Genomic DNA, 27,987 nt, shown 5'->3' on the forward strand with positions numbered 1-27,987 from the left:
ACTGTTGTACCCCAGCAACACACATAATTGGCGAGAAATGCCTTATCCTTTCACATGGCCAATTAATTTTCTGAACCAAGCAATGCACCAATCCTGGGCTAGGGTAGATTTGTTCACTGAGTACTATTAATTATTGATCTGTTCTCAGTACAGCCATGCAATGAGTCCTATCTAACTGTAAAATCTCTCCCGTCTGGCTTGATTGGTGTTAGTGGACAAAGGGTTTACCCAAAGGGTTTACAGCAGGGGCCATCAACTAGATTCAGCCACGGGCTGGGGGGAGGGTGGGGGTGGAAAATAATTATAATTTGTACTCAGCGAATTGATGCAAGAAGGCTGAACAGATATTGCATAAGACAAAAACAATTTCAAACCTTGATTACATAGGTACATAGGTGTCTCTGAGTGTCTCATAGGTACATAGGTGTCTCTGTGTGGAAATACTTGGTAATAGATTTCCTAAATTAAAATAATTTTGAGGTGAATTCCTAGTGAGTTTAGTCTCATTTCCAAAAACTATAATAAAAATGTATAATGTGGTCCGCGGGCCCCCAGTTGATGATCCCTGTTAGCAAGCCTGGCATTTGTCCAGTAGTGCTGAGCGAATAGTGTTTTTTATTAAATCACATCGTTTCTTTTTTAAATATCAAGGTTTTTAATTTTGGTTTCGCACATTTTTTGGGGACATTAAATGCACCAAAACAATTAAGAAAAATAACCATGATGGTAGTGACTGCCCATTATTGCTTATCACTTATTTACCATCATTTATTCACATTACTTTAATAAAATATTTCAGTTGTGTATATTATACTGAACAAAAACTTAAACGCAACATGCAACAATTTCTATGATTTTACTGAGGTACAGTTCATAAGGAAATCAGTTAATTGAAATGAATCTATGAATTTCACATGACTGGGCAGGGGCGCAGCCATGGGTGGGCCTGGGAGGACATAGGCCCACCCACTTGGGAGACTTGCCCAACCACAAGGCCCAGCCAAACAGAATGAGTTTGTCCACAAAAGGGCTTTATTACAGACAAAAATACTCAGTTTCATCAGCTGTCTGGGTGGCTGGTCTCAGACGATCCCGCAGGTGAAGAAGCGGGGTGTGTAGGTCCTGGGCTGGCGTGGTTACACGTGGTCTACGGTTGTGAGGTCAGTTGGACCTACTGCCAAATTCTCTAAAACGACGTTGGAAGTGGCTTATGGTAGAGAAATTAACATTAAATTATCTGGCAACAGCTCTGGTGGACATTCCTGCAGTCAGCATGTCAACTGCACACTCCCTCAAAAGTTGATACATCTGTGGCATTGTGTTGTGTGACAAAACTGCACATTTTACAGTGGCCTTTTATTGTCCCCAGTACAAGGTGCACCTGTGTAATGATCATGATGTGTAATCAGCTTCTTGACATGCCACTCCTGTCAGGTGGATGGATTATCTTGGCAAAGGAGAAATGTGCACTAACAAGGCAGTAAACAAACTTGTGCACAAATTGAGAAAAATAAGCTTTTTATGCATATGGAACATTTCTGTGATCTTTAATTTCAGCTCAATAAACATGGGACCAACACTTCACATGTTGCATTAATATTTTTGTTCAGCATACATGTTTATTTGATGTCTTTATTATTTCATTCCAAGTCATCTCTATTGAGCTAAGGCTTATGCTGTCTGACAAAAATCACTATTTTAGTAGTTCTAAAAATCTAAAATCAGAATTGAATGACTGCTGAATAACAACTATCAATCACTTAGATCGGTACCCCCTGTATAAACCCTCGTTATTGTCATTTTATTGTTTGTCTTATTTATTTTTTACTTTAGTTTATTTAGTAAATATTGTCTTAACTCTTATTTTTCTTAAAACTGCATTGTTGGTTATTAAGGGCTTGAAAGTAAGCATTTCACAGTAAGGTCTGCACCTGTATTCAGTGCATGTGACAAATAACATTTGATTTGATTTTGTATTTTCAGGTAGAGATACCTCGCGAAGCAACTGCCCTCTAGATTGTGAGTTCTTCCCTTTGTCTCCATGCCCACACAGATTGGACAATTATACATGGAATGGATTATGGTCATTGTAGTTAATTATAAAGTCTTCTGCGCTAAACTATGTAGAATATTGGCCTGTTGGAAACTACAACCCCCAACTGCATTGCACAGTTTGGGCATGATCTGATTGATCTCTAGAGAAACTGCGCATTGAGCTCAGAAAAAAACAAACTAAATGGAATTCAAGAAACTGACCTGACCTCAGTCAATTACTTTAAAAAGTGAAAAATAAAAACATTTCAGAAGAAAAAAAAGAAAAGAAAAAAAAATCACTATTGTCCAGATAACACCGTTTAGAATCAGGATAGATATTTTCATGAGGTAAAATAGTTTTGATCTGTACACAAGATTAATGTGTTGATGGTTTTACACTAGTGATCAACTTCTTGGACATACCCACCAGACACTAAAATGGGAAAGGCCAGTCATGGCTAAAGGCAGTTCTTCAAAGAGAAACGCACCTAGTTCTGTTAAAACCTCATTTGTCTTGCAGCTCTCCACCTGCTAAATACTTCCAACAAAGAAGAAATAAAAAAGGCAGATAAATATTACCAGTGGCAGACCACTCCCTACTTGGCTGCAATGAAATGGAAACGGTTATTACGGAGGGTAATATATGTGTCTTTGAGAACGGCTCTGCCGTCCAAAAATGTAATCTCGGCTCTGCTGGGAGCAGTACAGAAACAATAAGCACACCAAAGATCGACAGGGGTGGTGATAGTAGGGGATAGGACCAGAAAATTCAAATGGGCAAACAAGGAACCTGGGAGTTGCCATGAATAGACATTACCTTTAAAAAAAAACAGTTGCTAAGGAGTCTTGCAGGGTTACAACAAACACGCATTCTTGACACAAGAAACACCTGACAAGTTTGCCATTGCCATGAATAACCAAAATGTAATAGCGTCACAATAATCCATTGAAAGCTCATTACAAGGTGTGAAACCCCTCAGTGAGTACGGTTAATATGATTATTGTGGATAATCAGATGAATATAATAAAAGTTCATTTAAAAATGTTTAAATACTTTGCAAGACAATTTCCCAAATAATCCTGTTTACACGGACACATCTGAACTAAGGCTACCTGATGGGACTTATATAAATGCATAAAATGGGCAACAACAAAAAAAGTTCTAACAGGGACCATGTTCTATTTGATTCTAAGTTCGGACAAAGCTCGCATGCGAAAGATGTATACTTTGTTTTTCTAAAATCACTTCACTCGCGTATAAGAGGGAGGTTTGCGCTACCGGTTTTTGCCCCTGCGCAGATCAAATATGCCGATTTATTAAGCTACTTACATGTTCGAACAATTCGAAAGATGATTCAAACAATGTTTTCTGAACAAGTGTATGCTTACTTCGATTTTAACCTTACGTTGATTAAGACTAGCAAAGTGTTTACGTCTCCCAAATGGATGGAAAGGTGGATGAAGGTGGCAACTGATAACTGACTAAATTGTGTGCACTCACCACTTACTGTAAGTTGCTCTGGATAAGAGCATCTGCTAAATGACTAAAATGCAAATGTAATGCAATCATAACCATTATCTACCGTAAATTCCAGACTATAAGCAGCAACTTTTTTCCCAGGCTTTGAACCGCGCTGCTTAAACAATGACGCGGCTAATATATGGATTTTTCCCGCTTTCAATTTATTTTTATTTTTTTAAACGCATACTGTGACGTGCTCAGTTTTTTGGCGGCATGAAGCTTTCATTAGACCAATGAAATTGCCGAACGGGTTAAGGTCAAACAACTTTGTTTACTGTTTAGAATAAATCGAGCTCTCTCAAACTTCCCATCATTCTGATTACGGTAGTCATTTTGTCACCCTCATCATGGCAAAGACACGGAGAAATGCATATGATGCAGCTTTCAAGTTGAAGGTGATTGATCTGGCTGTTGGAAAAGGAAATAGAGCTGCTGCACGGGAGCTTGGTCTTAATGAGTTGATAAGACGTTGGAAACAGCAGCGTGAGGAATTGACTCAGTGCAAAAAGACAACTAAAGCTTACTGCTATTTTTTGTTACAAGCCGTGTTTCGTTAAAGCCTGTGTAAAGTTAATTTGTTTCAATGTACCGGTGGGCACCTGCGGCTTATAGACATGTGCGGCTTATGTTCAAAATAATTATTATTTTTTAATTCAGTGGGTGCAGCTAATATTCAGGTGCGCTTAATAGTCCGGAAATTACGGTAAATAGAGGAGGTAACTGAGGTATGGCATTCCATTTAAGGCTATGCCAGAGAACAAAAAATCTTGGTTGACTGAAAGTCATCTGTTCTTTCGACCAATCGATTGGTAGAAATTTGAAACATGTATTTTTCCATATACAGTGCCTTCCGAAAGTATTCAAACCGCTTGACTTTTTCCTTGTTCTAAAATTGATTCAATTGTTTTTCCCCTCAATACCCCATAAATGACAAAACAAAAACAGGTTTAAAAAATGTTTTTACCAATTTATTTTGGAAAATATATATATTTTTATTTACATTTACATAAGTATTCAGACCCTTTACTCAGTGCTTTCTTGAAGCACCTTCGGCAGCTATTACAGCCTTGAGTCTTCTTGGGTATGACGCTACAAGCTTGGCACACCTGTATTTGGGGAGTTACTCCCATTCTTCTCTGCAGAGCCTCAAGCTCTGTCAATTGGATGGGGAGTGTCACTGCACAGGTATTTTCAGGTCTCTCCAGAGATGTCCAACCAGGTTCAAGTTCAGGCTCTAGCTGGGCCACTCAAGGACATTGAGACTTGTCCCCAAGCCACTCCTGCGTTGTCTTGGCTGTGTGCTTAGGGTCGTGAAATTTCACCCCAGTCCGAGGTCCTGAGCACTCTGGAGCAGGTTTTCATCAAGGATTTCTCTGTACTTTGCTCCGTTCATCTTTGCCTTGATATTGACTAGTCTCCCAGAACCTGCAGCTGAAAAACATCCCCACAGCATGACGCTGGCGCCACCATGCTTCACCGTAGGGATGGTGCCAGGTTTCCTCCAGATGTGACACTTTGCATTAAATCTTGGTTTCATCAGACCGGAGAATCATGTTTCTCATGGTCTGAGTCTTTTAGATGCCTATTGGCAAACTCCAAGGGGGCTGTCATGTGCCTTTTACTGAGGAGTGGCTTCCGTCTGGCCACTCTACCATAAAGGCCTGATTGGTGGAGTGCTGCAGAGATGGTTGTCCTTCTGAAAGTCTCTCCCATCTACACAGAGGAATTCTAGAGCTCTGTCAGAGTGACCATCAGGTTCCTGGTCACCTCCCTGACCAAGGCCATTCTCCCTCAATTGCTCAGTTTGGCCGGGCAGCCGGGCAGCCAGCTCTAGGAAGAGTCTTGGTGGTTCCAAACTTCTTCCATTTAGGAATGATGGAGGCCACTGTGTAGAGTTTCTCTGTGGAGGTGGGAGAACCTTCCAAAAGGACAACTATCTCTGTAGCACTCCACCAATCAAGCCTTTATGGGAGAGTGGCCAGACAGAAGCCACTCCTCAGTAAAAGGCACATGACAGCCCGCTTGGTATAAAGAAACATGATATGAAGAAAATGTAGTCTATTTCAGAAGAAATAAATAGCATACTGTCATGACTGTCCTGTAAGGATCCAAATAGGTCAGATCAGTTTTGCCATAAATTACTTCGGCCAGACCCCCTCACCCCCACGGGGGGGGGGGGAAGGGAGCTGGTGGGGGGTTGACAGCTCACACTGTTGTAAATCAAGGACAAGAACATTCAGCCATCTCCCGCTCCAAATTCACACAGTAATGCGCCTTTGTTTAATAGACATTCTCCAGCCAAAACTAACACATTCTAAAGCAAATACTGGAACAATATTTCTAACATAGAACGTGGGGAATGGTCAGAGGTGACCCAAAGACCACTAATGTCGTTTGGTTGTTATTTTGTGATGTCATTAAAAATGTTAAAGGAAATACTGTAACTTGAAAAGTATACACACTATGTGTGAAGTGTCCATCCGATGAGTTGTGCATGTAATATGGAAAATTAGTGTTTTTGTTAAGAGGGATGTGATCTTAGAAACTATGAGTAAATTGTTCCCATTACTTTGTACAAGTAAGAGGTCACCGCCACCTTGAGTGAGGTCAGAGAGCATGTCAGCCTCACAAACCGCTCCTTTTGAAAGAAGTGTATAAAACAATGGGTTAAGAATTAACATATGAGACCAGATAGCCGTTGAGCTGTAGCTCACATCCAAAGTGGTTCGAACTCTGAAATCTCAACAAGGTAGAGACAATAACATCACCTCCCGGACAATCACTGGTATGGCTGATTAGCAGTCCTAAGTAAAGTATCTAGAAAAGTGAACTTAAGCAGGACCATTCCACTACTCTTCTCAAATCACCGTAGCACGCTACTTTCATCACCCCAATGGGAACCATGAATAGGCTGGCTAGCTTCAGTAGCAAATGGAAGAGAAATCAACTCTGTAGTTCTGTTCTACGTGACAAGTCACAGGATACCGGACGACGGCAGAGATTAACAGTAGAAGACGGATGGGGACCCCTTTTGGACAATCAGAGTCTTACAAGCGTTCCGCAAAAAAAGACCCAACAACCTTCCCAAGAAGGCCTGGTACCGACAGAAATACACCAAGAAACAAGACATTTACACATAAATACATTCATGATTTCTTACTCCAAACGAGCGACGGTTCATGTGCAAAGTATATGATTACAGCGAGAGTAATTTCTAAATGTACCAAAGTATTGTGTCTCCGTCCCTCTCTCTCGCCCGTCATGTCTTTTGTAAGAAGCCACCATATCATGTCAGTCTGCTAGGTACCTGTTTCTAACGTATTAAGTGTGTATGTTTATCCTGTGTTTCCATTTAGTTAGCTAGTAAATAAATATTTAAACCAATTTGTGTTGTACTGAATCATAAGTAAGGCTGGGGTTTTTGCAGATTCAGGAGGTTACGACTGTTCACAATGATATGATACGAGGTTATGATTAATAAGTTGACCGTTTATAGATGTGCTAGGTTAAGATCTTTAGAGTTGGTAACTCCTTAAAAGAACCGCTCTCGTGGAGCCCCAATTCCTAATGTAGCCCACATTGTTACATGATTCATAAAAATAAATAAATAGATGTTTTTTTTAAATGAATTAATAATCAGGTAACAATTAAACATAGTTGATTAGATAAATAACAGTCATCAGATTAATGTAAGTAAAGTCATGACAATACTCTGATTTGTCCTTATGTTAGGCCCTGTTCTGGCTATGCAATATGGCTGTGGGCTACACTAGTTCATTTAGCTGACAAGATTTGCTTAGAACTCTGTGGCAGTATTTTATACTATGAAGAACACAATTGAACATAGCTGAATAAAATAGAAAGGCTATTTTCTCCAAACTATTTGAGGGAGTGCGCATATTCGGCTATTCTATGTTGAGCAGTTAAAGAAACAGATACTCCTATATGTTTGTTTAATTTAGAGTTATTTATATAACTTTAGTTGTGATACAAATGTTGGGCTATATGTTTAGATGTTTAATACATTCAAAGGCTGCATACTGTGACTAATGATGATTTGAAAAAAGTTGCATGAAAGGCATGAGCTCTGCTTTGTTTTTTGCGCATGCTGTACACGCTTCATCACTCTCATTCACAATTTGACAAGTACAAACAAAACATCCATGCCTTTTGTGGCCAGTGGCTGTTGTGCATTTGGGGTGAATTTAAAAATTATAATTCCCTTCTCCCGGCTGCACACCGAAGCACCTCTCACTCACATGGCTCTGTCATGTGATCGGGTCTTTTGCACAGGCTACAAGTGAAGACCGAAAAATCGTGAATGAAACTGCACGTGTCCTTATCCAATTACGAGGTGCATATTGAAGATATTGGCAGAATTGTCCACATTTACTTTTCGTCAGCCAACAAGATGAGTAGGCCTAACGAACAGCAAAAGCACTAGTCTTGGTCAATCTACTATCCCCCATAGTACAAAAGTTGATCTATTCTATGCGAGAAACACATATTCCAAACATAGATCCCAATAATACAGCCACTAGCATCAAAAAATGTTTTAAGCAATGAGCCTGACAACAGATGAGAACGTTTAGCTTAAAATGTTGATAAACTATTAGGCTATTTCTTCACATTATAAGCGCAGAAATGCGCACATGGCAGTAGACTATAGGTGTGAATCTTCCATAACAGGAAAACACCACTCTCAAAAGTGACCACAAATGCAATTATTCATGTAATGATTTTATTATAAAAAGGTGCATTTTTATGGTAAAAATGATCTTCCACAAACGTGTGTATAGTATGCCAGTTATTTATTTATTTTTTTAAACAATGTCAAAGCTACCGTGCATACCGATATAGGCACATGACGTAATAACGCCAGGTAAAATATTGAGCTACACGTGCAACACAGCATTCCTAACCTAGCCCTCACAATGTCTGCTGTGTGGATCAACCAGTCAACAAGTTGAGCAGTCATTTGAAAAAGAACATTTCAGCGACACAACTCAAAGGCAAAATCCATTAAAGCCAAGATAATGGAATTCATTGCCCTTGACAATCAACCGCTCTCTGTTGTGGGTGATGTTGGCTTTCGCCGACTGGTCGAGCACCGGTACACACTACCAAGTGCGCCATTTCTCAGATGTTGCCCTACCGGAGTTACACAGTAATAGCGTCACTGCTATTAGCTTCACGACATACATACTATGTAACGCCGTTTGGGTCTTTGCGTGTCAAAAAAGATACAATAGCATTGTCAAATATTACATTTACATTTTAGTCATTTAGCAGACGCTCTTATCCAGAGCGACTTACAGTAGTGAATGCATACATTTCATACATTTTTTTTCTGTGCTGGCCCCCCGTGGGAATCGAACCCACAACCCTGGCGTTGCAAACACCATACTCTACCAACTGAGCTACAGGGAAGGCTAATATGTACAAAAATGTCTGCAAACAAGTAAACACCGGCTACGAACGATGTGTCTACAATACCACGTAGGTAATAAGGCATCATTTATTTTGAACGCAACTTCTGGGGTAGCTAGCTTTAGCTTGGTTCCTAGCTAGCACCAACACAACCAGCCTGAAAACAATGACCAGTAGAAACTGCAGCCATTTTCATTATTCTTAGCAATGATTTAGGAACCCTTGTGAGTAAGTATTAGCTGGGTTGCCACTTGTTGTTTCCCATATTGAAATTCAACTTTAGATCATGAAAATAAAAAGCTAGCCAGCTACTTAACCCTGTTGCCCAAAGCAAACGTTATAAGCAGCCAGCTAGCTTCATCTGGCTAGCGAGGCTCGACCGGACCAGGTCGTCCCTCTGGCTCAGTTGGTAGAGCATGGTGTTTGCAACGCTAGCATGGTGTGTGCAACGCCAGGGTTGTGGGTTCGATTCCCACGGGGGGCCAGTACAAAAAAAAAATGCATGAAATGAAATGTATGCATTCACTACTGTAAGTCGCTCTGGATAAGAGCGTCTGCTAAAAGACTAAAATGTAATGTAAAATGTTATGTGCTGTGAAGCTAGCCACAATAAGGATTACGCACAATAGTGGAATTTGCGGTTTGCCTTCAAAATAAAAGTAATTGACTGTGATGCAAATTAATACAAATAGAATTAAGCCATACATTTATTTTGAAGGCTAACGCAAAGTCCACTGTTGTGGCTAATCCTTATTGTGGCTAGCTTCACATAGATGGGGCCGACCATTAATCAAATAAGAACTGTCTTATAAATTAGGGTTATTTTAGATGACACCTAGCTATATAGTTAGCTAACTAACTAACTATAGCTACTGAAACAGATGTAGTGTATCTTTGACACGCAAAGACCCAAACGGGGTTCCATAGAAATCCTGGTTGAAAATGAAAACGACTGAACAAAACAGCACAGCAAGTAAGTGAAAGAAATAGGTTTTGATTATGTTTTACTGGTAATGGGGACATACGTAAATGCTAACAATATATACTGCTCAAAAAAATAAAGGGAACACTTAAACAACACAAAGTAACTCCAAGATAATCACACTTCTGTGAAATCAAACTGTCCACTTAGGAAGCAACACTGATTGACAATAAATTTCACATGCTGTTGTGCAAATGGAATAGACAACAGGTGGAAATTATAGGCAATAAGCAAGACACCCCCAATAAAGGAGTGGTTCTGCAGGTGGTGACCATAGACCACTTCTCAGTTCCTATGCTTCCTGGCTGATGTTTTGGTCACTTTTGAATGCTGGCGGTGCTTTCACTCTAGTGGTAGCATGAGACGGAGTCTACAACCCATACAAGTGGCTCAGGTAGTGCAGCTCATCCAGGATGGCACATCAATGCGAGCTGTGGCAAGAACGTTTGCTGTGTCTGTCAGCGTAGTGTCCAGAGCATGGAGGCGCTACCAGGAGACAGGCCAGTACATCAGGAGACGTGGAGGCCGTAGGAGGGCAACAACCCAGCAGCAGGACCGCTACCTCCACCTTTGTGCAAGGAGGAGCAGGAGGAGCACTGCCAGAGCCCTGCAAAATGACCTCCAGCAGGCCACAAATGTGCATGTGTCTGCTCAAACGGTCAGAAACAGACTCCATGAGGGTGGTATGAGGGCCCGACGTCCACAGGTGGGGGTTGTGCTTACAGCCCAACACCGTGCAGAACGTTTGGCATTTGCCAGAGAACACCAAGATTGGCAAATTCGCCACTGGCGCCCTGTGCTCTTCACAGATGAAAGCAGGTTCACACTGAGCACGTGACAGATGTGACAGAGTCTGGAGACGCCGTGGAGAACGTTCTGCTGCCTGCAACATCCTCCAGCATGACTGGTTTGGGGGTGGGTCAGTCATGGTGTGGGGTGGCATTTCCTTGGGGGGGCCGCACAGCCCTCCATGTGCTCGCCAGAGGTAGCCTGACTGCCATTAGGTACCGAGATGAGATCCTCAGACCCCTTGTGAGACCATATGCTGGTGCGGTTGGCCCTGGGTTCCTCCTAATGCAAGACAATGCTAGACCTCATGTGGCTGGAGTGTGTCAGCAGTTCCTGCAAGAGGAAGGCATTCATGCTATGGACTGGCCCGCCCGTTCCCCAGACCTGAATCCAATTGAGCACATCTGGGACATCATGTCTCGCTCCATCCACCAACGCTACGTTGCACCACAGACTGTCCAGGAGTTGGTGGATGCTTTAGTTCAGGTCTGGGAGGAGATCCCTCAGGAGACCATCCGCCAACTCATCAGGAGCATGCCCAGGCGTTGTAGGGAGGTCATACAGGCACTTGGAGGCCACACACACTACTGAGCCTCATTTTGACTTGTTTTAAGGACATTACATCAAAGTTAGATCAGCCTGTAGTGTGGTTTTCCACTTTAATTTTGAGTGTGACTCCAAATCCAGACCTCCATGGGTTGATAAATTGGATTTCCATTGATTATTTTTGTGTGATTTTGTTGTCAGCACATTCAACTATGTAAAGAAAAAAGTATTTAATAAGATTATTTCTTTCATTCAGATCTAGGATGTAAGGTTTAAGTGTTCCCTTTATTTTTTTGAGCAGTGTATATTTTTGGTCAGTGTGGTGTGTGTGTAACCTTTATTTAACTAGGCAAGTCAGTTAAGAACAAATTCTTATGTACAATGACGGCCTAGGAACAGTGGGTTAACTGCCTTGTTCAGGGGCAGAATGACAGATTTTTACCCTGTCAGCTCGGGGATTCAATCTAGCAACCTTTCGGTTACTGGCGCAATGCTGTAACCACTAGGCTACCTGCCGCACTTGTCACATTATTATGAAGTATACGGTAGTCCACAGTCACGTGGTGTTTGTTCACAAGCACACAACGATAAGAGACTGCTGGTTATTTGTTTTGTTCGTGCAGCAAACTGTGTAGCATTTGAGTAACTTGAGTACTTTAGATCATTATTTTAGCATTCTCTATAGGATTTTACATGTACTTGTTAGCATTGCTAACCTTCGGATTACAGAGTATTAGGTTTTGAAAACAGCGCCCCTTGTGTTCAGTATTGGTATTACAGAATATCCCAGTATGGCACAATACAAGTTAAGTATGAAGGTATGACAATCTGGAAACCGCCCAAGCCATAGACTTTCAAGTAGATTTAACTCAACATTCAAAGGCTTCTTGGTAAGCAACTACAGTGTAGATTTGGCCTTTTTATTTTGTCCAGGCTTCCTTCTTTTCCCCTCTGTCAATTAGTTTAGTATTGAGGAGTAACTACAATGTTGTTGATCCATGCTCAGTACTCCGGTCACAGCCATTAAACTCGAATGGTTTTAAAAATCACCTTTGGCCTCTTGGTAAAATCCCTGAGAGGTTTCCTTCCTCTCCGACAACTGAGTTAGGAAAGACACCTGTATCTTTGTAGTGACTGGGTGTATTGATACACCATCCAAAGTGCAATTAATAACTTCACCATGCTCTAAGGGATATTCAATGTCTGCTTTTAATATTTTTGTTTTTTAAACCATCGACCAATAGGTGCCCTTCTTTGCGAGGCATTGGAAAACCTCCCTGGTTTTGTGGGGTGAATCCGTGTTTGAAATTTTCTGCTCGACTAAGGGACCTTACAGATAATTGTATGTATGGGGTACAGTGCTAAGGTAGTCATTAAAAAATCATGTTAACACTATTATTGCACATAGAGTCCATGCAACTTAATACGTGCATTGTTAAGCACATTTTTACTCCTGAATTTATTTAGGCTTGGCATAAGAAAGGGGTTGCATACTAATTGAATCAAGACATTTCAGTTCTAATTAATTTTTAAAAATTTCAAAAAACAATCCCACTTTGAAATGATGGGGTATTGTGTGTAGGCCAGTGACACAATGTCTCTATTTAATCCATTTTAAACTCAGGCTGTAACACAACAAAATATGGAAAAAGTCAAGGGGTGGGAATACTTTCTTTAGGCACTGTATTTTCTCTGAGACTGGAAGGTGGGAAACAAAATAGTAAGTATTTTCTTGTATTTTTTCATTCCTCTTCTGACATAAAGAGGGGGCGTGTCACACCTATGTAAAAATTCAGCCAACAGCAGTCATCTACCCTCACTAAGCCGTTGACTCCATCTGTAGGAGCGAACCATTTTCGTGAACGTTTACCTAATAAACTGGTCACCGAGTGTATATTTTGTTTGTATGTATGTGTTGGGCTTTAGCTGAGATTATTCTTTACAGAGTCAAGTATTTGTCCAGGCCTCAATTGTTCCTTGACTAGCACCATTCATTCTCACCGCCAATAATTCTGTTATAACTTTAACAGTAACTGTATCCACTGGCGATTTGAGAGTGGGCTATTTGCCATCAAAGAGCCAACATTGTTTTTAGCGGCAGTGCTGCCTGCCAGCAATAATTGTCTCTGACAGAGACTGAAGGAGCTGTCATTGTTAAGTAACATAGAAGATGCAACGCATTTCATATTTACATTCATGCACTTCCTCCCAAGAAGCTTAACTGCATGGCACTCCTACATCATATGAATGTGGTTACCGGATTTACGGGACACAGCGAACAGTTGGGAGTTAGGGCCAATTTCATCATAAGTTTTCCTTGGTGTTAAATACAGTCTGAACAAACTTTAAATGTATACAATTGATGGTTCGGATTTCAGGACGCCAAGGTCATATTTTTCCATATTCTGTTCCAGTTAAAGGGTTGTTCAGATTCACTTAGATCTGTGGACCATACTTTTTTAATAGCTAGCTCAGAATATGATGGTACGGATTCCACATTTGGACCATTGGGAGGATGCAAAGCATTATTGTGAAATAATGGAGTATGGGCATGCCATTTTTATTCCCAGGTACAAGCACTTGAATGCACTCATGACTCAATTATATAAGCACCAAAATTACAATTTGTTTGTCTGAAGTGCCTGTGAAAGCTGAACAAAGTAAGATCCTATTTTATAGCTTAGCAAAACATTTTGGCAATAGAATGCATTTTCAAATGATTCCCACCTGACCCAGATTGGGAATTTAAAAGAACGTTTTTGGAATGTGTAAACAATATTAATTGTGTGATGGGTGTTCCAAACAAAAAACTACAAGTGTGCATGCTTCAGTTCCTCAATCGTAAAGCTAGAAGAGCTTAAAAAAAAAAAGCCTTATAGTCGAAGGCTCTTTCCTTGAGTCATGAAAGTGCATTGACATTACTTAGGAACAGTTTAACAAGGTGTGTGGCCACTTAGAGACACCAGTTAGACCTCTCACTCAAACCCTTAAAATAGTTTTTTCTTGTCCCACCTACCCCAACATTTCAATGAATATATTCAGCAACAAATGAAGAATATTCAGAGTATTTTCAGATTTCATTATTGGCAAATGCGGTGAAGTACAGTAAATGTCAAATGCACATACAATCAAAAGTGTAATGTTTGGATTCAGTCTTGTGTCAGGTGACCTTTGGTCTGATAATGTCCCCATAATCTCCAAAGTCCTCTCATGCATTTGCTTTTTATATTTCTTCTGTTAGAAACATTTCAATTTGGCCATAAGAAGGCTACGACGGGTAATCATGTTTAGAACCGCTTGTGCCTTTTCTGCCCATATGATGAAAATGAATCTATGGCCATGACTTAAATAGCCTACTTGCCCTGCGTCAAGGAAGGCATTGAAATAGCCATATTGTTTCAGTGACCCAATAGGCTAATACTACAACTACTACTCTCTGAAAACCATTTTAAGCCAACTGAGCCCATTACTTAAAATGACTTTGAGGATGTAGTCTGCCTCTAAGCAGTAGATGACAGCGAGAAGATTGTCTGAGAATGACTAGCCTGATGACTTACCCTGGGTTTGCTTGTCACGTAGGTAATGGTTCTTCCCCCTTTATCCTGTTAACAAATAGAGACATAAAATGACCAAATCTGTGTGACTGACACATAACAGCCATTGATTCTCACTTTTGGCATTTTAAGCAATAAGACAAGAGTCAGAGCTGATTAGATCTCAGAAGCAAATAATCAAATCAAATGTATTTATATAGCCCTTCGTACATCAGCTGATATCGCTGATATAAACCTGCTAACATAAATAGTCAAGTTCTCCGGTGTAGCACATTACCAGTGCTGTAGGTCACATTGCAATGTACCAGACAGTGACATGAAAATACTACATTATTTGTATGCAATCAATTTCTGTAAATGGCAATAGTTCAAACATGACTTACGTTGCATATTGTATGCATAATGAAAATGTAATGTGAGGTTATGACCACTGGTCTGACCAAACTCCATCTCATAAAATGAGTCATTACTACAAACGAACTTGTAGAGAACCAGTTATCATCCATTAGAAATTCTTTAGACACATAACATCTGCAGTAGACAGCTAAATTCTTATGTATGAAAACGATAGATTTGAAAATAGGGAACGTTGGATATGGACACAGCGTACTGTAGGCGTGTGACTCACCGGTGTACTACAGAGAGAGTCATCGAAGTCACTTATGAAGACACCAGTCAGAATAATTTGTTTTGTGTTGTCGTGGTATCTAACAATAATAATTACTATACATTGACAACTTAAATAGTTGCTCTGAAGAACACGTAGCACACAAGCCTCAAACACTTTTTTAACTGCCACTGTTCCAACTCACTCGTATGTGGCCCGAGAACAGACGTTCGAGAAAAGTAGACCTCACCCCTCATTTAGCTAGTTAACGAACGTTACTAGCTATTCTAGTAATTCATGCAAGGGTTGTACAAATTTGAAATATTCAACAGATACTTAAGAATATCGTCTCGATTCAACATTTAGAAATTAATTGTGAAACGATTAACCAGCCTATTTATTTCGCCATTTTTGTTCTAACGTTAGGCGAGCGGAAATAAAGATATGCTTTGCTTGTTTATTTTAAGTGCATTGAGCATCAAATCCAATATATTACCAGATTTGGTAGCTAACAGTAGCTGCTCTGTGAAACAGCAAGTGCTGTAGTGTGTGAGGCTAACTTGGCTGTTTAGAACCAGGCTCGGTGGTACTAGTAACGTTAGCTTGTTGATAAGCACACTGACAGGCTATTTCAGTCTTCTGTTAGCTAAATGCAAACATTATCAAAAGAAGAACCATGCGTGTTTGGAAAGTATTCGCTAGCAGTTGTATTTATTGTTGGGTAAGAATGGTTCCATTTAGCAAACAGATAGCTAGTTTTCTGGAAAGCAGTTTAATGACGCATGTTGTTTGTGACCCTCTTTGCTAAGCCAGCTGACAGATCCATAAACAAGCCAAATGTGCGCCGCTATCTAGCATTGGATATCACATTTGATAGCTAGATAAACCAGCTGGCAAATAATTCTACTTCAACCCTACTTACCTGTGTGATGTCTTAACTTTAAATGCGACTACCTATGTGTTTAGCCAACACAGTGTGTTATCAGTATTTGCTAAGTGTATGTTTGGTGGCTTATTATTTCAATTATTTTCTTCACCAGCTCACTTTTAGACTTGTACTTCTATCTTGCAAAATGGCGGTCTTTCCTGCATTTACCATCAAACTCTCGGAAACAGGGGATTGGGGGTGTGACCGTCGATTATGTTTTTTTAATTGAAGTGAATGTTGGACCAAACAACGTTAGCAAAATATTTGTTGCAAGCTTTTTCTAAATGTGCGTTATATTTAACAACTTTCCTTGCGTTTCCGAGTCGCCTTTAGACCCATTGTGCCATTTAGAATAACAAGTGTCCCCTGCGTCACAAACTTGGTACGTTCTAGATTCTTTCTCATGGGAGGATGTTATGTAGTCATTCTGTTATTTAATAGCTCAATGGTCAGCTGCAAAGTTATTGTGTTGCCATTCAATTTATGTTGATCAATGTGTTTTGATGTAAATTGCCTCTTCTCCAGGTGCAACATGTTGAGCAGCATTTGAAACTAATTCTGAGAAGTCGGTTGTACAACGCTGTCTGCATCTGAAGCAATTACACAGATGTTCATGTTTCTCAGCAGGTTTTGACAGCTGGCTGATCCTGCCCCAGTATATGCTTTTAAAGATGTTGATGATGAGTATGCCATGTCTCCTCTCCAAGGCTCAGGAAGCTCCGATTCAAACTAGACAGCTCTGCAAGCGTTATAAAGTCAAAATACGTTCGTTACTCACAAAATAAAAATGTACACGCAATCGAAAGAATGCCTATTCACTCACATCCCAAGGATCCCGGATAGCACTAACTTTAATGCTATGCACAAGTCGGAAGTCTACGACCGCTCAATACATTGAAGGTGCCGAAAAGTGTTTTTTTGCTGTTGCTTGTAAAATATTTGTGTATCCTTTTTTGGAAGTACAAAAAGTACTACGGGAGTAAATTAAGTTAGTTGCTCAGCGAAACCCCTACATTGGTTAAATACCGAACGTATTTTTACATAACTGTGTGTCTAATGAGAGTTTGAATAGGAGCTTCGTGTTAGAGACGAGACACTTGTCGCTGACATCTCTAAAGCACAGATACTGGGTAATTAGCCTGTTAATTACACAGATACTGGGTAATTGGCCTGTTAGGTTGAATAGTACATCTGGAACAACACGTTTTCCTACCAGTCATTTAGATGTTGTTGGTTTGGGCCATGCATCTATCTCGGATTTGGAATTTGCTTTAACATTGGTGCTGACTACGCTGTAAATGTAAGTGTGAACATGTCTGGCGCGTTAGCAAGGATACTGTTTTAAATTATTGAACCTTTAACTAGGCAAGTAAGTTAAGAACATTCTTATTTACAATGACGGCCTAACCCGGACGACGCTGGGCCAATTGTGCGCTGCCCAATGGGACACCCAATAACGGCCAGATGTGATACAGCCTGGATTCGAACTGTAGTAAAGCCTCTTGCACTGAGATGCAGTGCCTTAGACCGCTGTGCCACCCTGTAGACCCTGCCTTTCAAATCAATGACTAAGGAGGTAGCTAGCTGATACATTTTGGTTATGTGAACTCCAGTCCAGTCTACTACTTTTAGCTGGCATGCACGCGCTACTGATTTTGTAATGGAGAAAAAGAAATTGACATCAACATTATTTTCTACTTCCAGCTGGTGCAGATGTAACGGTGTATTTAAATTGTTCAATTCCCGCATAAAATGGGTATTATTCCACCTGGTGGATTACTGGGTTAACAATGTCTAATACACTCTGTAATAAAGGTATGGGATTCTGGGTGTTCCATAGCTCTATGGAGAGTTGCTGTGGGTGAGTTGAAAGGTCCCGCGATAGAAATGACATCGTTACATCATAAAATCTACCTTTTACATCAGCAATGTATGTTATTAGTAACAAATGTTGTTGGTGTGGCGTAAAATAAGCCACTCTTTATGTTATTTGCCGAATCTTAGTTTGCCTTGTGGGTTTTTTGCTAACAGTTAGCTAAAGTTCCCTCTGAAGTTGGTAGCTAACTTGAAAATGCATATTCTTTAGGAGTCTATTTGTATCCCGTCGGCTACTCATGCAGCCATACTGCGTGTGTCCCATGAGTGCAGGTAATTTATGACAAATGATTAAAGAATGTTTTATAAATGTATGAGCACCAGCTAGCAGCGTTTATAGATGTACTATTGTGAAATGGTTGTTCCACTGGATATCATAAGGTGAATGCACCAATTTGTAAGTCGCTCTGGATAAGAGCGTCTGCTAAATGACGTAAATGTAAAATGTAAATGTTTTGGCCTGGTTTTGTTAGCTTAGGAAAATATGGTACATTCTAGGTGTATTGTATTTCTTCGCCACAAGAGTGTGACGTTGAGTGATTTTTCGGGTTCATTTGATATATGTTGAATTGTGTGTGATCGTTTGTTCTGATGTGAATATGAGATTACACATGGAAACAATATATTTTTATTATAGTGAATTGGGAATTAGGGATTATTGAATCCACTATATGATAATGACTTTGATAGACATTTCCATTGTTATTTTGTTGGTATATTGTACAGCAGATCTATGGAGAATTGCTGTGGGAGTGCTATTTATATCCAGATGACTACTCATCATTCATCCATACTGTGTGTGTGTTGCATGATTGCAGCTTGGAAATAAATGGGGTGCCCAGTATAGAGAACCTGCACAGAGGAGTGGACAGAGGAGTGGAGTTCGCACTCAGTCACCGGGAAAAGGGCTCCGGTGTCAATGTCCACTGTAAGGCTGGACGCTGTCGCAGTGCTACACAAGCTGCTGCATACATCATACGGGTGAGTCAGTGGCTTTGGCCAGCAAACGACAGGCTTTGCTTTCCATAGATTGCCACTGCTGGCTATCCTGATCATCACTAGTACTGAATTAGTTATCTACCGAACTTGTACATCAGTTTGTTGGTCTGTTTACAGATTCACTGCTAGGGTCCAGAGGAAGCATGTCAGATGTTGGCCTCTATCCGACCACATGTAATAATTTCTTCTACACAGCTGGAGATGCTTCGGCAGGTACCATCAGCAAGTCTGTGGCGGGGGGGTTCCATTTAAGATTGTTGAGAGGCTGCCAGCATACTTTATTGCACTCCTACAGAAACTGTAAAATGAGCTTTGTCAAAACAAACCATATTCTTCTTGAAGAGTTTTTTTGACCTTGAGCTTATTCTTTATTACATTGTTTTGTTACTCAACTGGATCAAGGGCATTGTATAATTCAAATGTTTTATCACAGCTCATCAGAACATGGGGTATAATAAAATGCAATCCCCATCAAAGTACTGACAGCTGGGTGAGGGGGTGGGGTGTGTGTATTTAAAAACATGTTTCTACGTAACATTTTTTCCTCCTTAATAGGGAATTTGATTACAATTTCTATGTTAAGCAAATTTTTGTATGTTACAAATTTCACTGATTGTGTGTGTTTATGTATATATTGGTGATACGGGAATAATATGTTCAAAGGTAAATGATTAAAGAATCCAACCCTGTCACGTAACTAATTAGTAGTTATGTAGCATGTATAATGAATAATTAAAGTTCTAATCGAAAGGCCCATAAGGTCTAGTAGAGGCCCGGGACAAAAATGAAATGTGTGTGTATTAGTGTGCCTAAGAAAATAGTAGACAGTGTTTGACCCGACCTAGTGAGGAACTTTGAGTAACTTAGAGAAGAAAGGGAGTGACCCTCAAGGTCTCTCTAATCTCGGGGGAAAGGAACAGACGCACTGGCTAGTGGTTAACAGTGGTGAGAACTCCAGGGAGGGATACAACTCACCTACTGTTTGTGTGGAGGTATGTGCGTAAGTGGAGAGTTAGCATAAAATGAATGTCTTTGTTATTTGGACCTCAGAACGTTCTCTGAATAAACTGTATGAACATTTTGCAGAAAGCTGAGTCCTTGCCTAATTATTCTTAACCCAGTGTCTTACAAACCTTGGGGATTAGTCAAGGCTTATTGATTGTTAATTATTATCATTGGGATAGAACATTCCACTGACAATTGGAAAATAATATGACTTATTATAAAAGGATAGCTATTGATACTTCATCCATGGAAACATAACCGGAGTGAACATGTAGCCTAATTGTCTGGAAAGCCTTTGTTGAAATGAGCATTTGAATCAGGAAAGTTCTCTCACGATATTCAACCAGAATGTTGAATGAAATGATATGTTAACGTACTTAAGCAGTTATTTGTGCAGTTGGTCCTTTTGGCGGTAGGAATGTGAGACAATATCCACAGGAAAGTATATCATTATGCTGAACAAAAATATAAACACAACATGTAAAGTGTTGGTTCCATTTTTCATGAGCTGAAATAAAAGATCACAAATGTTCCATATGCACAAAAAGCTTTTTTATCAAATTGTGTGCACACATTTGTTTACCGTAATTTCCAGACTATTAAGCGCACCTGAATATAAGCCGCACCCACTGAATTAAAAAAAATAAAATTATTTTGAACATAAATAAGCCGCACATGTCTATAAGCCGCAGGTGCCCACCGGTACATTGAAACAAATTAACTTTACACAGGCTTTAACGAAACACGGCTTGTAACAAAAATAAATAGGCTTTAATGAAACACGGCTTGTAACAAAAAATACAAAAAATAGCAGTAAGCTTTAGTTGTCTTTTTGCACTGAGTCAATTCCTCACGCTGCTGTTTCCAACGTCTTATCAACTCATTAAGACCAAGCTCCCGTGCAGCAGCTCTATTTCCTTTTCCAACAGCCAGATCAATCACCTTCAACTTGAAAGCTGCATCATATGCATTTCTCCGTGTCTTTGCCATGATGAGGGTGACAAAATGACTACCGTAATCAGAATGATGGGAAGTTTGAGAGAGCTCGATTTAATCTAAACAGTAAACAAAAAAGTTGTTTGACCTTAACCCGTTCAGCAATTTCATTGGTCTAATGAAAGCTTCATGCCGCAAAAAAACTGAGCACGTCACAGAATGTGTTTTTTTTTTTTTTAGAAAGCGGGTAAAATCCATATATTAGCCGCGTCATTGTTTAAACCGCGAGGTTCAAAGCCTGGGAAAAAAGTTGTGGTTTATAGTCCGGAATTTACGGTACATCCTTGTTAGTGAGCATTTCTCCTTTGTCAAAATAATCCTTCCACCTGACAGGTGTGGCCTATGAAGAAACTGACTAAACAGTGTGTGATCATTACACATTACCTTATGCTGGGGACAAAAGGCCACTTTAAATTAAAATGTGCAGTTTTGTCACAACACAATGCCACAGATGTCAAGTTTTGAGGGAGCATGCAATTGGCATGTTGACTGCAGGAATGTCCAACAGAGCTGTGGCAAGAGAAGTTTATGTTAATTTATCTACCATAAGCCACCTCCATTTTAGAGAATTTGGCAGTACCCGCTACTGGCCTTACAACAGCAGACCACGTGTAACCATGCCAGCCCTGGATATCAGTCTCAACATTCCAAAAGGAGTTGAATGTACCAGAACAGAGACCGGCAACCAGGCTAGTATACATTTTGGATACAAACTAGTATAGCAACAGATAGCCCTTGATGAGATCTATCCAATGTTAAATTACCTGTCTGAAATGTGCATTAAAAGTAAATGGTAAAACAAAGACCATCAACCGTTGATTCTACTGCATGTCTGTAATGGTGGTGACGCAAAAACTTTTAACAAAGATTTATATAACTAAACCAAGATAGACCACAGCCTGTCGTTTACAACGTTGAACAAATGAGTCATAGTGGGCAGAAAAAGCAATGATGGCAGAGCCAACCACGACCAAGCGAGATCCTATCGGCGTGTACTAGCACTCATCTGCATATTTCCGTCAGGGAACGCCTACTCTAAAGTGCAAATGTGCAACAAAAAAAAAAACAGAAGAAAATTGAATACGTCATTGAAAAAACATGGCGGCATCGTTAGTGCGTTTTGTTCGCGGAGGTTTTAGCAGGACTTTGAATCGTAAGTACATTTCGAGTGTTAACTGTGCACTAACATGCTGTCTTAATGTTTAGTTAATGTGCGTGATAACGTACTTATATTGTTGTTAAGATCGCGCTATCTGTAGTCGGCCGATTCTCATTTGACCTTCCATCAAATTGGCTAGCAAGTCAGTGGTTATGTTCCAGGTCGGGATTTTAGTTGTCACACTGCGCATCTAGAAGCTTGCTAAACGCAAGTCAGATTTTGATTATCTGCGCAGGACGACTGAAACAGACGACGTCTGGAACGCACATTGTAATGTCAGTTATAAACTGACACTAACAGGCATGTATGCCTTGAATACACTATATATACAAAGGTATGTGGACACCCCTTCAAATTTGTGGATTCGGGAATTTCGGCCACACTCTTTGCTGACAGGTGTATAAAATCGAGCACACCGCCATGCAATCTCCATAGACAAACATTGGCAGTAGAATGGCCATACTGAAGAGCTCAGTGACTTTCAACGTGGCACCGTTGTCAGTTCGTCAAATGTCTGCCCTGCTAGAGCCACCCTGGTCAGCACTTACAGTTGTTATTGTGTAGTGGAAACGTCTAGGAGCAACAACGGCTCAGCCGGGAAGTGACAGGCTCACAGAGCTAGACCACTGAGTGCTTTAGTGCGTAAAAATCATCTGTCCTCGGTTGCAACACTCACTACCGAATTCCAAACTGCCACTGGAGGCAATGTCAGCACAATAACTGTTCGTCGGGAGCTTCATGAAATGGGTTTTCCATGGTCGAGCAGCCACACACAAGCCTAACATCACAATGTGCAATGCCAAGCGTTGGCTGAAGTAGTGTAAAGCTCACTGCCATTGGACTCTGGAGCAGTGGAAACACATTCTCTGGAGTGATGAATCACGCTTTACCATCTGGCAGTCCAACAGACGAATCTGGGTTTGGCGGTGCAAGGAGAACACTACCTCCCCGAATGCATAGTGCCAACTGTAAAGTTCGGTGGAGGAGGAACAATGGTCTGGGGCTGTTCTTCTTGGTTTGGGCTAGGACCCTTGGATACAGTGAAGGGAAATCTTAACGCTACAGCATACAATGACATTCTTGATGACTCGGTGCTTCCAACTTTGTGGCAACAGTTTGGGGAAGCCCTTTCCTATTTCAGGATGACAATGCCCCTGTGCACAAAGTGAGGTCTATACAGAAATGGTTTGTCGAGATGGGTGTGGAAGAACTTAACTGGCCTGCACAGAGCCCTGACCTCAACCCCATTGAACACCTTTGGGATGAATTGGAACGCCAACTGCGAGCCATGCCTAATCGCCCGACCTCACTAATGCTGTTGTGGCTGAATGGAAGCAAATCCCCGCAGCAAATGTTCCAACATCTAGTATAAAGCCTTCCCAGAAGAGTGGAGGCTGTTATAGCAGCAAATGGGGGAGGGACCAACTCCATATTAATGCCCATGATTTTTGAATGAGGTGTTCGACGAGCAGGTGTCCACATACTTTTGGTCATGTAGTGTATCTATTAGCTAGCTATATCCTTGTTATGACAATGTTATGTAGCCATAACCGAGTCAAGTAACGTGAAAGTGTTAGTCACTTAGCCGCTAGTTAGCGAGCAGTCAACTAGCTCAGAGGAGAGGACCATGCTGGTAATCCAACCTGTTTTAACATTAGCTAGCCATTGTGGATGTAATGTTATTTTATGTAATATGTTACAGTTGCCAATCAAAGCCCATGTCTCGTGCAAGCGAGATCCGAGACTACTGAAACAAAACGTGAGTATACCAGTGTCTAATAGAATTCACCCAGGCCGTGGCATTTGTCTTTATGGTGTACATTGCAGATAATCATCATCAGTATGTTGAACCCGCAAAGTCCTAGTCCATCCCCAATGTAGTATAATTATCTAACCGTTTTAGTTTTCAATTCCGTCAGTGATCTTTGCGACACTGAATACAATAGATGATTGAGTGCAACAATAACTGTATCGCCTCTTCCTTTATTTGAATCTATTTCATGCGCCCATCTCTATGTAGCCACTGTCAGACCCAAGGATGCGGTCACCCATAACCAACTTGCAGCTTTTGGAGAATATGTGGCTGAAATGCTTCCTAAATATGTGCAGCAAGTCCAGGTAAGATAATGTAATTGCAACAACTGTAATGAATACAGTCAGCTTTAACACGAAGACATCCACACAATCATACAATGTTGAGCAACCATTTAGGGAAACTATACTGTAAATCCTAAATGCGTATGGTGCAGCTAAAACATGGGGAACATACACATAAGGTTACAAAGGAGCCCACACTTGGGAATTAAGCTGGCAACCAGAAGGTTGCTGGTATCGCATCCTAGATGCCATTGTGCCCTTGAGCAAGGCACTTAACCCCCCACAACAACAGGTCCCCAGGCACCCAGTGTGGCAGTCCCCTGCACCTCTCCAAAACCTGTTTGTATGTGTATATTTTGGAGGGGTTGGGTTAAAAGCGGTTAATTTCGGTTGGACCTTGTGTACAATTGACCACTAAAGTTAGCTTAATCTTAATTTACCTTCTTAGAAAGCTTGATGTTTTGTATAGCTAATTGAATGTAATTTTGAAGCCATATGAACTTCACAAGGATGCATGTTATATCTTCAGGTGACGTGTTACAATGAGTTGGAGGTGATGATCCATCCTGACGGGGTCGTCCCTGTGTTGACCTTTCTGAGAGACCACAGCAACGCTCAGTTCCGAAACATGATTGACCTTACTGCAGTGGACATTCCCACCCGCCAGAATCGCTTTGAGGTACCATTCCGTCCATACCCCCAGCCCCATAAGTAAGAATTTTAACCAGATTGTTTTGACGAACCCTGATCTATTGAGTTTTTTTTTAATGCGTAAGTCTGTTTTCTTTGATGGTGAATAGATTGTGTACAACCTGCTCTCCCTGCGCTACAACTCCCGGATCCGTTTGAAGACCTACACCGACGAGCTCACCCCAGTAGACTCCTCTGTGTCTGTCCACAATGCAGCCAACTGGTACGAGAGGGAGGTAAGTCTGACAGTTACATCGTAAGAATGCTTTGCTTGAAGGGTTCAAAGATTGTAATGTACCATTTTTTGTGTTGGCAGCTCAAGATTTATATTTTGCCTGCCAAAGGCAAATGCTCATGAAAGGATAGGTTTGTAAAACTAGCAGTAATTTACCAAAGTTACTGGAATCTTTGGTAATTAACAGGTAATCTATGGCAATCTATTGTAACTTTGGTCAGTTATACTCTAATAAAAAAAAAAAAATTCTTCATATAGTATACATTTTTTTATCTGTTCATATTCTCCATGAGTTTTTAGTGGAGGTCATATTGTTCAAGAGAAAATATCTAATTATTGAAAAAGAGCATCTAATCAACAATGCCATTATTTCAATTAACTCTGCAACTGTTTCAACAATTGACATTTTTCACAACTGCCAGCAGTTTGGCGTCAATATATTGATAACAAATACATATTGACATAGTAAAATAAGTGTGGGGGGGAAAATATAATGGATATTTCATACTGAAACCCATATATTAAACAACAATGATATTCACTAAGTTGATGGCCACACAGAGTATAAGGCCACACAGAGGGCCAGATATAACTACAGACACCTGGATAATCTGAAGTACCCAAAAAGGCCACTAGATGTCATAAAAACAACATGAATGTTACCAAAATTCTGGTAGTTTACTGGGAAACTATATACCCTCCCTTTCCAACACTATGAAAGGATGTTTTGTGCTTGTCATTAGGTGTGGGACATGTATGGAGTTTTCTTCGCCAACCACCCTGACCTGAGACGTATTCTGACAGATTATGGGTTTGAGGGGCATCCATTTAGGAAGGACTTCCCACTGTCTGGATTTGTGGAGGTAAGGTCAGACGTGAATGCCGAGAAATGTCCCATGTAGTTTACATACATTAAAGGCCGAATTATAACCTAATCCTATCCTAAGATCTGTACATGTGACTTCACATTACTGAAATATTGTATCTACCACAGGAGGTTGGTGGCACCTTAATTGGGGAGGACGGGCTCGTGGTAATGGCTGAATGAGTGGAATGGTATCAAATGCATCAAACATATTGTTTCCATGTGTTTGATGCCATTTCCATTTGCTCTGTTCCAGCCATTATTATGAGCTGTCCTCCCATCATCAACCTCCACTGGTATCTACCATATTATTCATTCTGTACATCTGGTACATCTCAGGTGCGTTATGATGACGAGGTGAAGCGTGTGGTGGCAGAGCCTGTGGAGCTCTCACAGGAGTTTCGGAAGTTTGACCTGAACAGCCCATGGGAGGTGTTCCCAGCCCACCGTGAGGCCAAGGCACCTGAACTGCCAGCTGGGGATAAGCCAGCTGACCAGTAACCATCTACCCCAGAGAGAAAATGCCCACACCTATGTATAATGACTGTACTGTTGATGGACCCATGTCCTGCTTGAGCCCACTAAAGTATTTATGTAAATAAAAACAAAAGGTAAACATTTATTTGTTTGTCTTTGATATTTATTCATTAGTTGGATGTGCTGAGTAGAGATTACATTTTGACTGTGTATGTTTAAACTCTAAGAGACAGTAGCACTAGTAGAAACAGACCTTGCCTTACCATAGCAGACCAAAAGAGGGCACTGTGTGCATGTTAAAAAGCAGTTACGTATAGGTTATATTGAATAAAAAAAAAAAAAAACGTTTATATTCAAGACCACATAAGATTAAAATATTATTGGATTAAATTGATTTGTATATTTTGAATATTGTTGAGGTTTATTGTCTCATGAGTCAATTAGCATCATGCTGATATAAGCTCTCCCTATGGGCATGTTCAAGTTCACTGACATAGATGTGCCTTCTACCAATAAGAGTACAGAAAAATAAACATGAACTTTATTTATTCTGCTTCACATGTTCCAAAGTATCCATTGTATAAGAAATATTTTTAACATTTCAAGGAGCCAACAAGAAGCAGACTACTAACACATGGGTTGAATGTACCCAGGGCAGAATTTGATGCAGTTTACAATCATTGTAAGGACAAAGATATAAGCACAGGTCACCAGCGTACCACTTACAACAAAGTTATTTACAAAAAAATCAGTTATGGATAGAAATACGATCTCATTACAAAGAAGATCTTCAAAGCTGTTAGACGATTATTCTCCATGACAGCATGCATGAAATTATTAGTCAAAATATTCTCCAAGACTCAATTCCCAATATCATAATGCCTGTTATCTCTCTGGAAATTGATCTCACTGAGCTCTAAGAAATAATACTTTTTGTGGGTTCCTTACTCTCTCAAAAGTTGTCATGCTAGTGGTTTTTAAATATAATTAAAGCTGTTATACAAATTTGGTCCACTCAACTCGAGGACTATTTCCTTTTGCAGTCCATGCACATAATGATTGAAATTAGAACTACAAAGCAAATGCTAAACTACAATTTTCCCATAAAAATTGAAAAATTATACATCCGTTTCATATTTTTAAATTTGCTGTATCGAAAAAGTCATTCCACCCTCAGGGTACAAAAGTTGCCACAAT

The 27,987-nt window shown here is 40.4% G+C and overlaps 2 protein-coding genes and 1 long non-coding RNA gene across 40 annotated transcripts in view; 2 read left to right on the top strand and 1 right to left on the bottom strand.

Annotated features, from left to right (window-relative positions):
• Positions 1-16,553, bottom strand: part of LOC106561939 (CUGBP Elav-like family member 1) — a 56,290-nt gene extending 39,737 nt beyond the window's left edge. For 17 of the 38 annotated variants that reach the window (XM_014126384.2, XM_014126395.2, XM_045689016.1 and 14 more), the window contains exons 1-2: positions 16,387-16,550; positions 14,861-14,905 (exon numbers count right to left, since the gene is read on the bottom strand). The gene's annotated coding sequence lies outside the window, so the exon portion shown is untranslated. Of the gene's footprint in view, positions 1-14,860; positions 14,906-16,386 lie in introns of all 38 variants that reach the window. The other 21 variants (XM_045688999.1, XM_014126375.2, XM_045689001.1 and 18 more) reach the window with 5 other exon arrangements.
• An 87-nt stretch (positions 16,554-16,640) lies between these two features.
• LOC106561940 (uncharacterized) lies at positions 16,641-20,349 on the top strand. Its single transcript, XR_001318942.2, has 3 exons — positions 16,641-17,692; positions 19,086-19,248; positions 19,384-20,349. It is a non-coding gene; the product is annotated as an uncharacterized lncRNA (long non-coding RNA).
• Positions 20,350-22,246: 1,897 nt separating this feature from the next.
• On the top strand, positions 22,247-26,935 carry LOC106561942 (NADH dehydrogenase [ubiquinone] iron-sulfur protein 3, mitochondrial). The gene is made up of 7 exons (XM_014126399.2): positions 22,247-22,420; positions 24,129-24,185; positions 24,447-24,544; positions 25,053-25,202; positions 25,324-25,449; positions 26,192-26,311; positions 26,653-26,935. The coding sequence occupies exons 1-7, from the start codon at positions 22,366-22,368 to the stop codon at positions 26,812-26,814; spliced, it is 768 nt and encodes a 255-aa protein (XP_013981874.2). The 5' UTR covers positions 22,247-22,365; the 3' UTR covers positions 26,815-26,935.
• The last annotated feature ends 1,052 nt before the right edge of the window (positions 26,936-27,987 follow it).

The sequence above is a fragment of the Salmo salar genome, chromosome ssa11 (genome assembly GCF_905237065.1).
Source record: "Salmo salar chromosome ssa11, Ssal_v3.1, whole genome shotgun sequence".
NCBI classification, from domain to species: domain Eukaryota; kingdom Metazoa; phylum Chordata; class Actinopteri; order Salmoniformes; family Salmonidae; genus Salmo; species Salmo salar.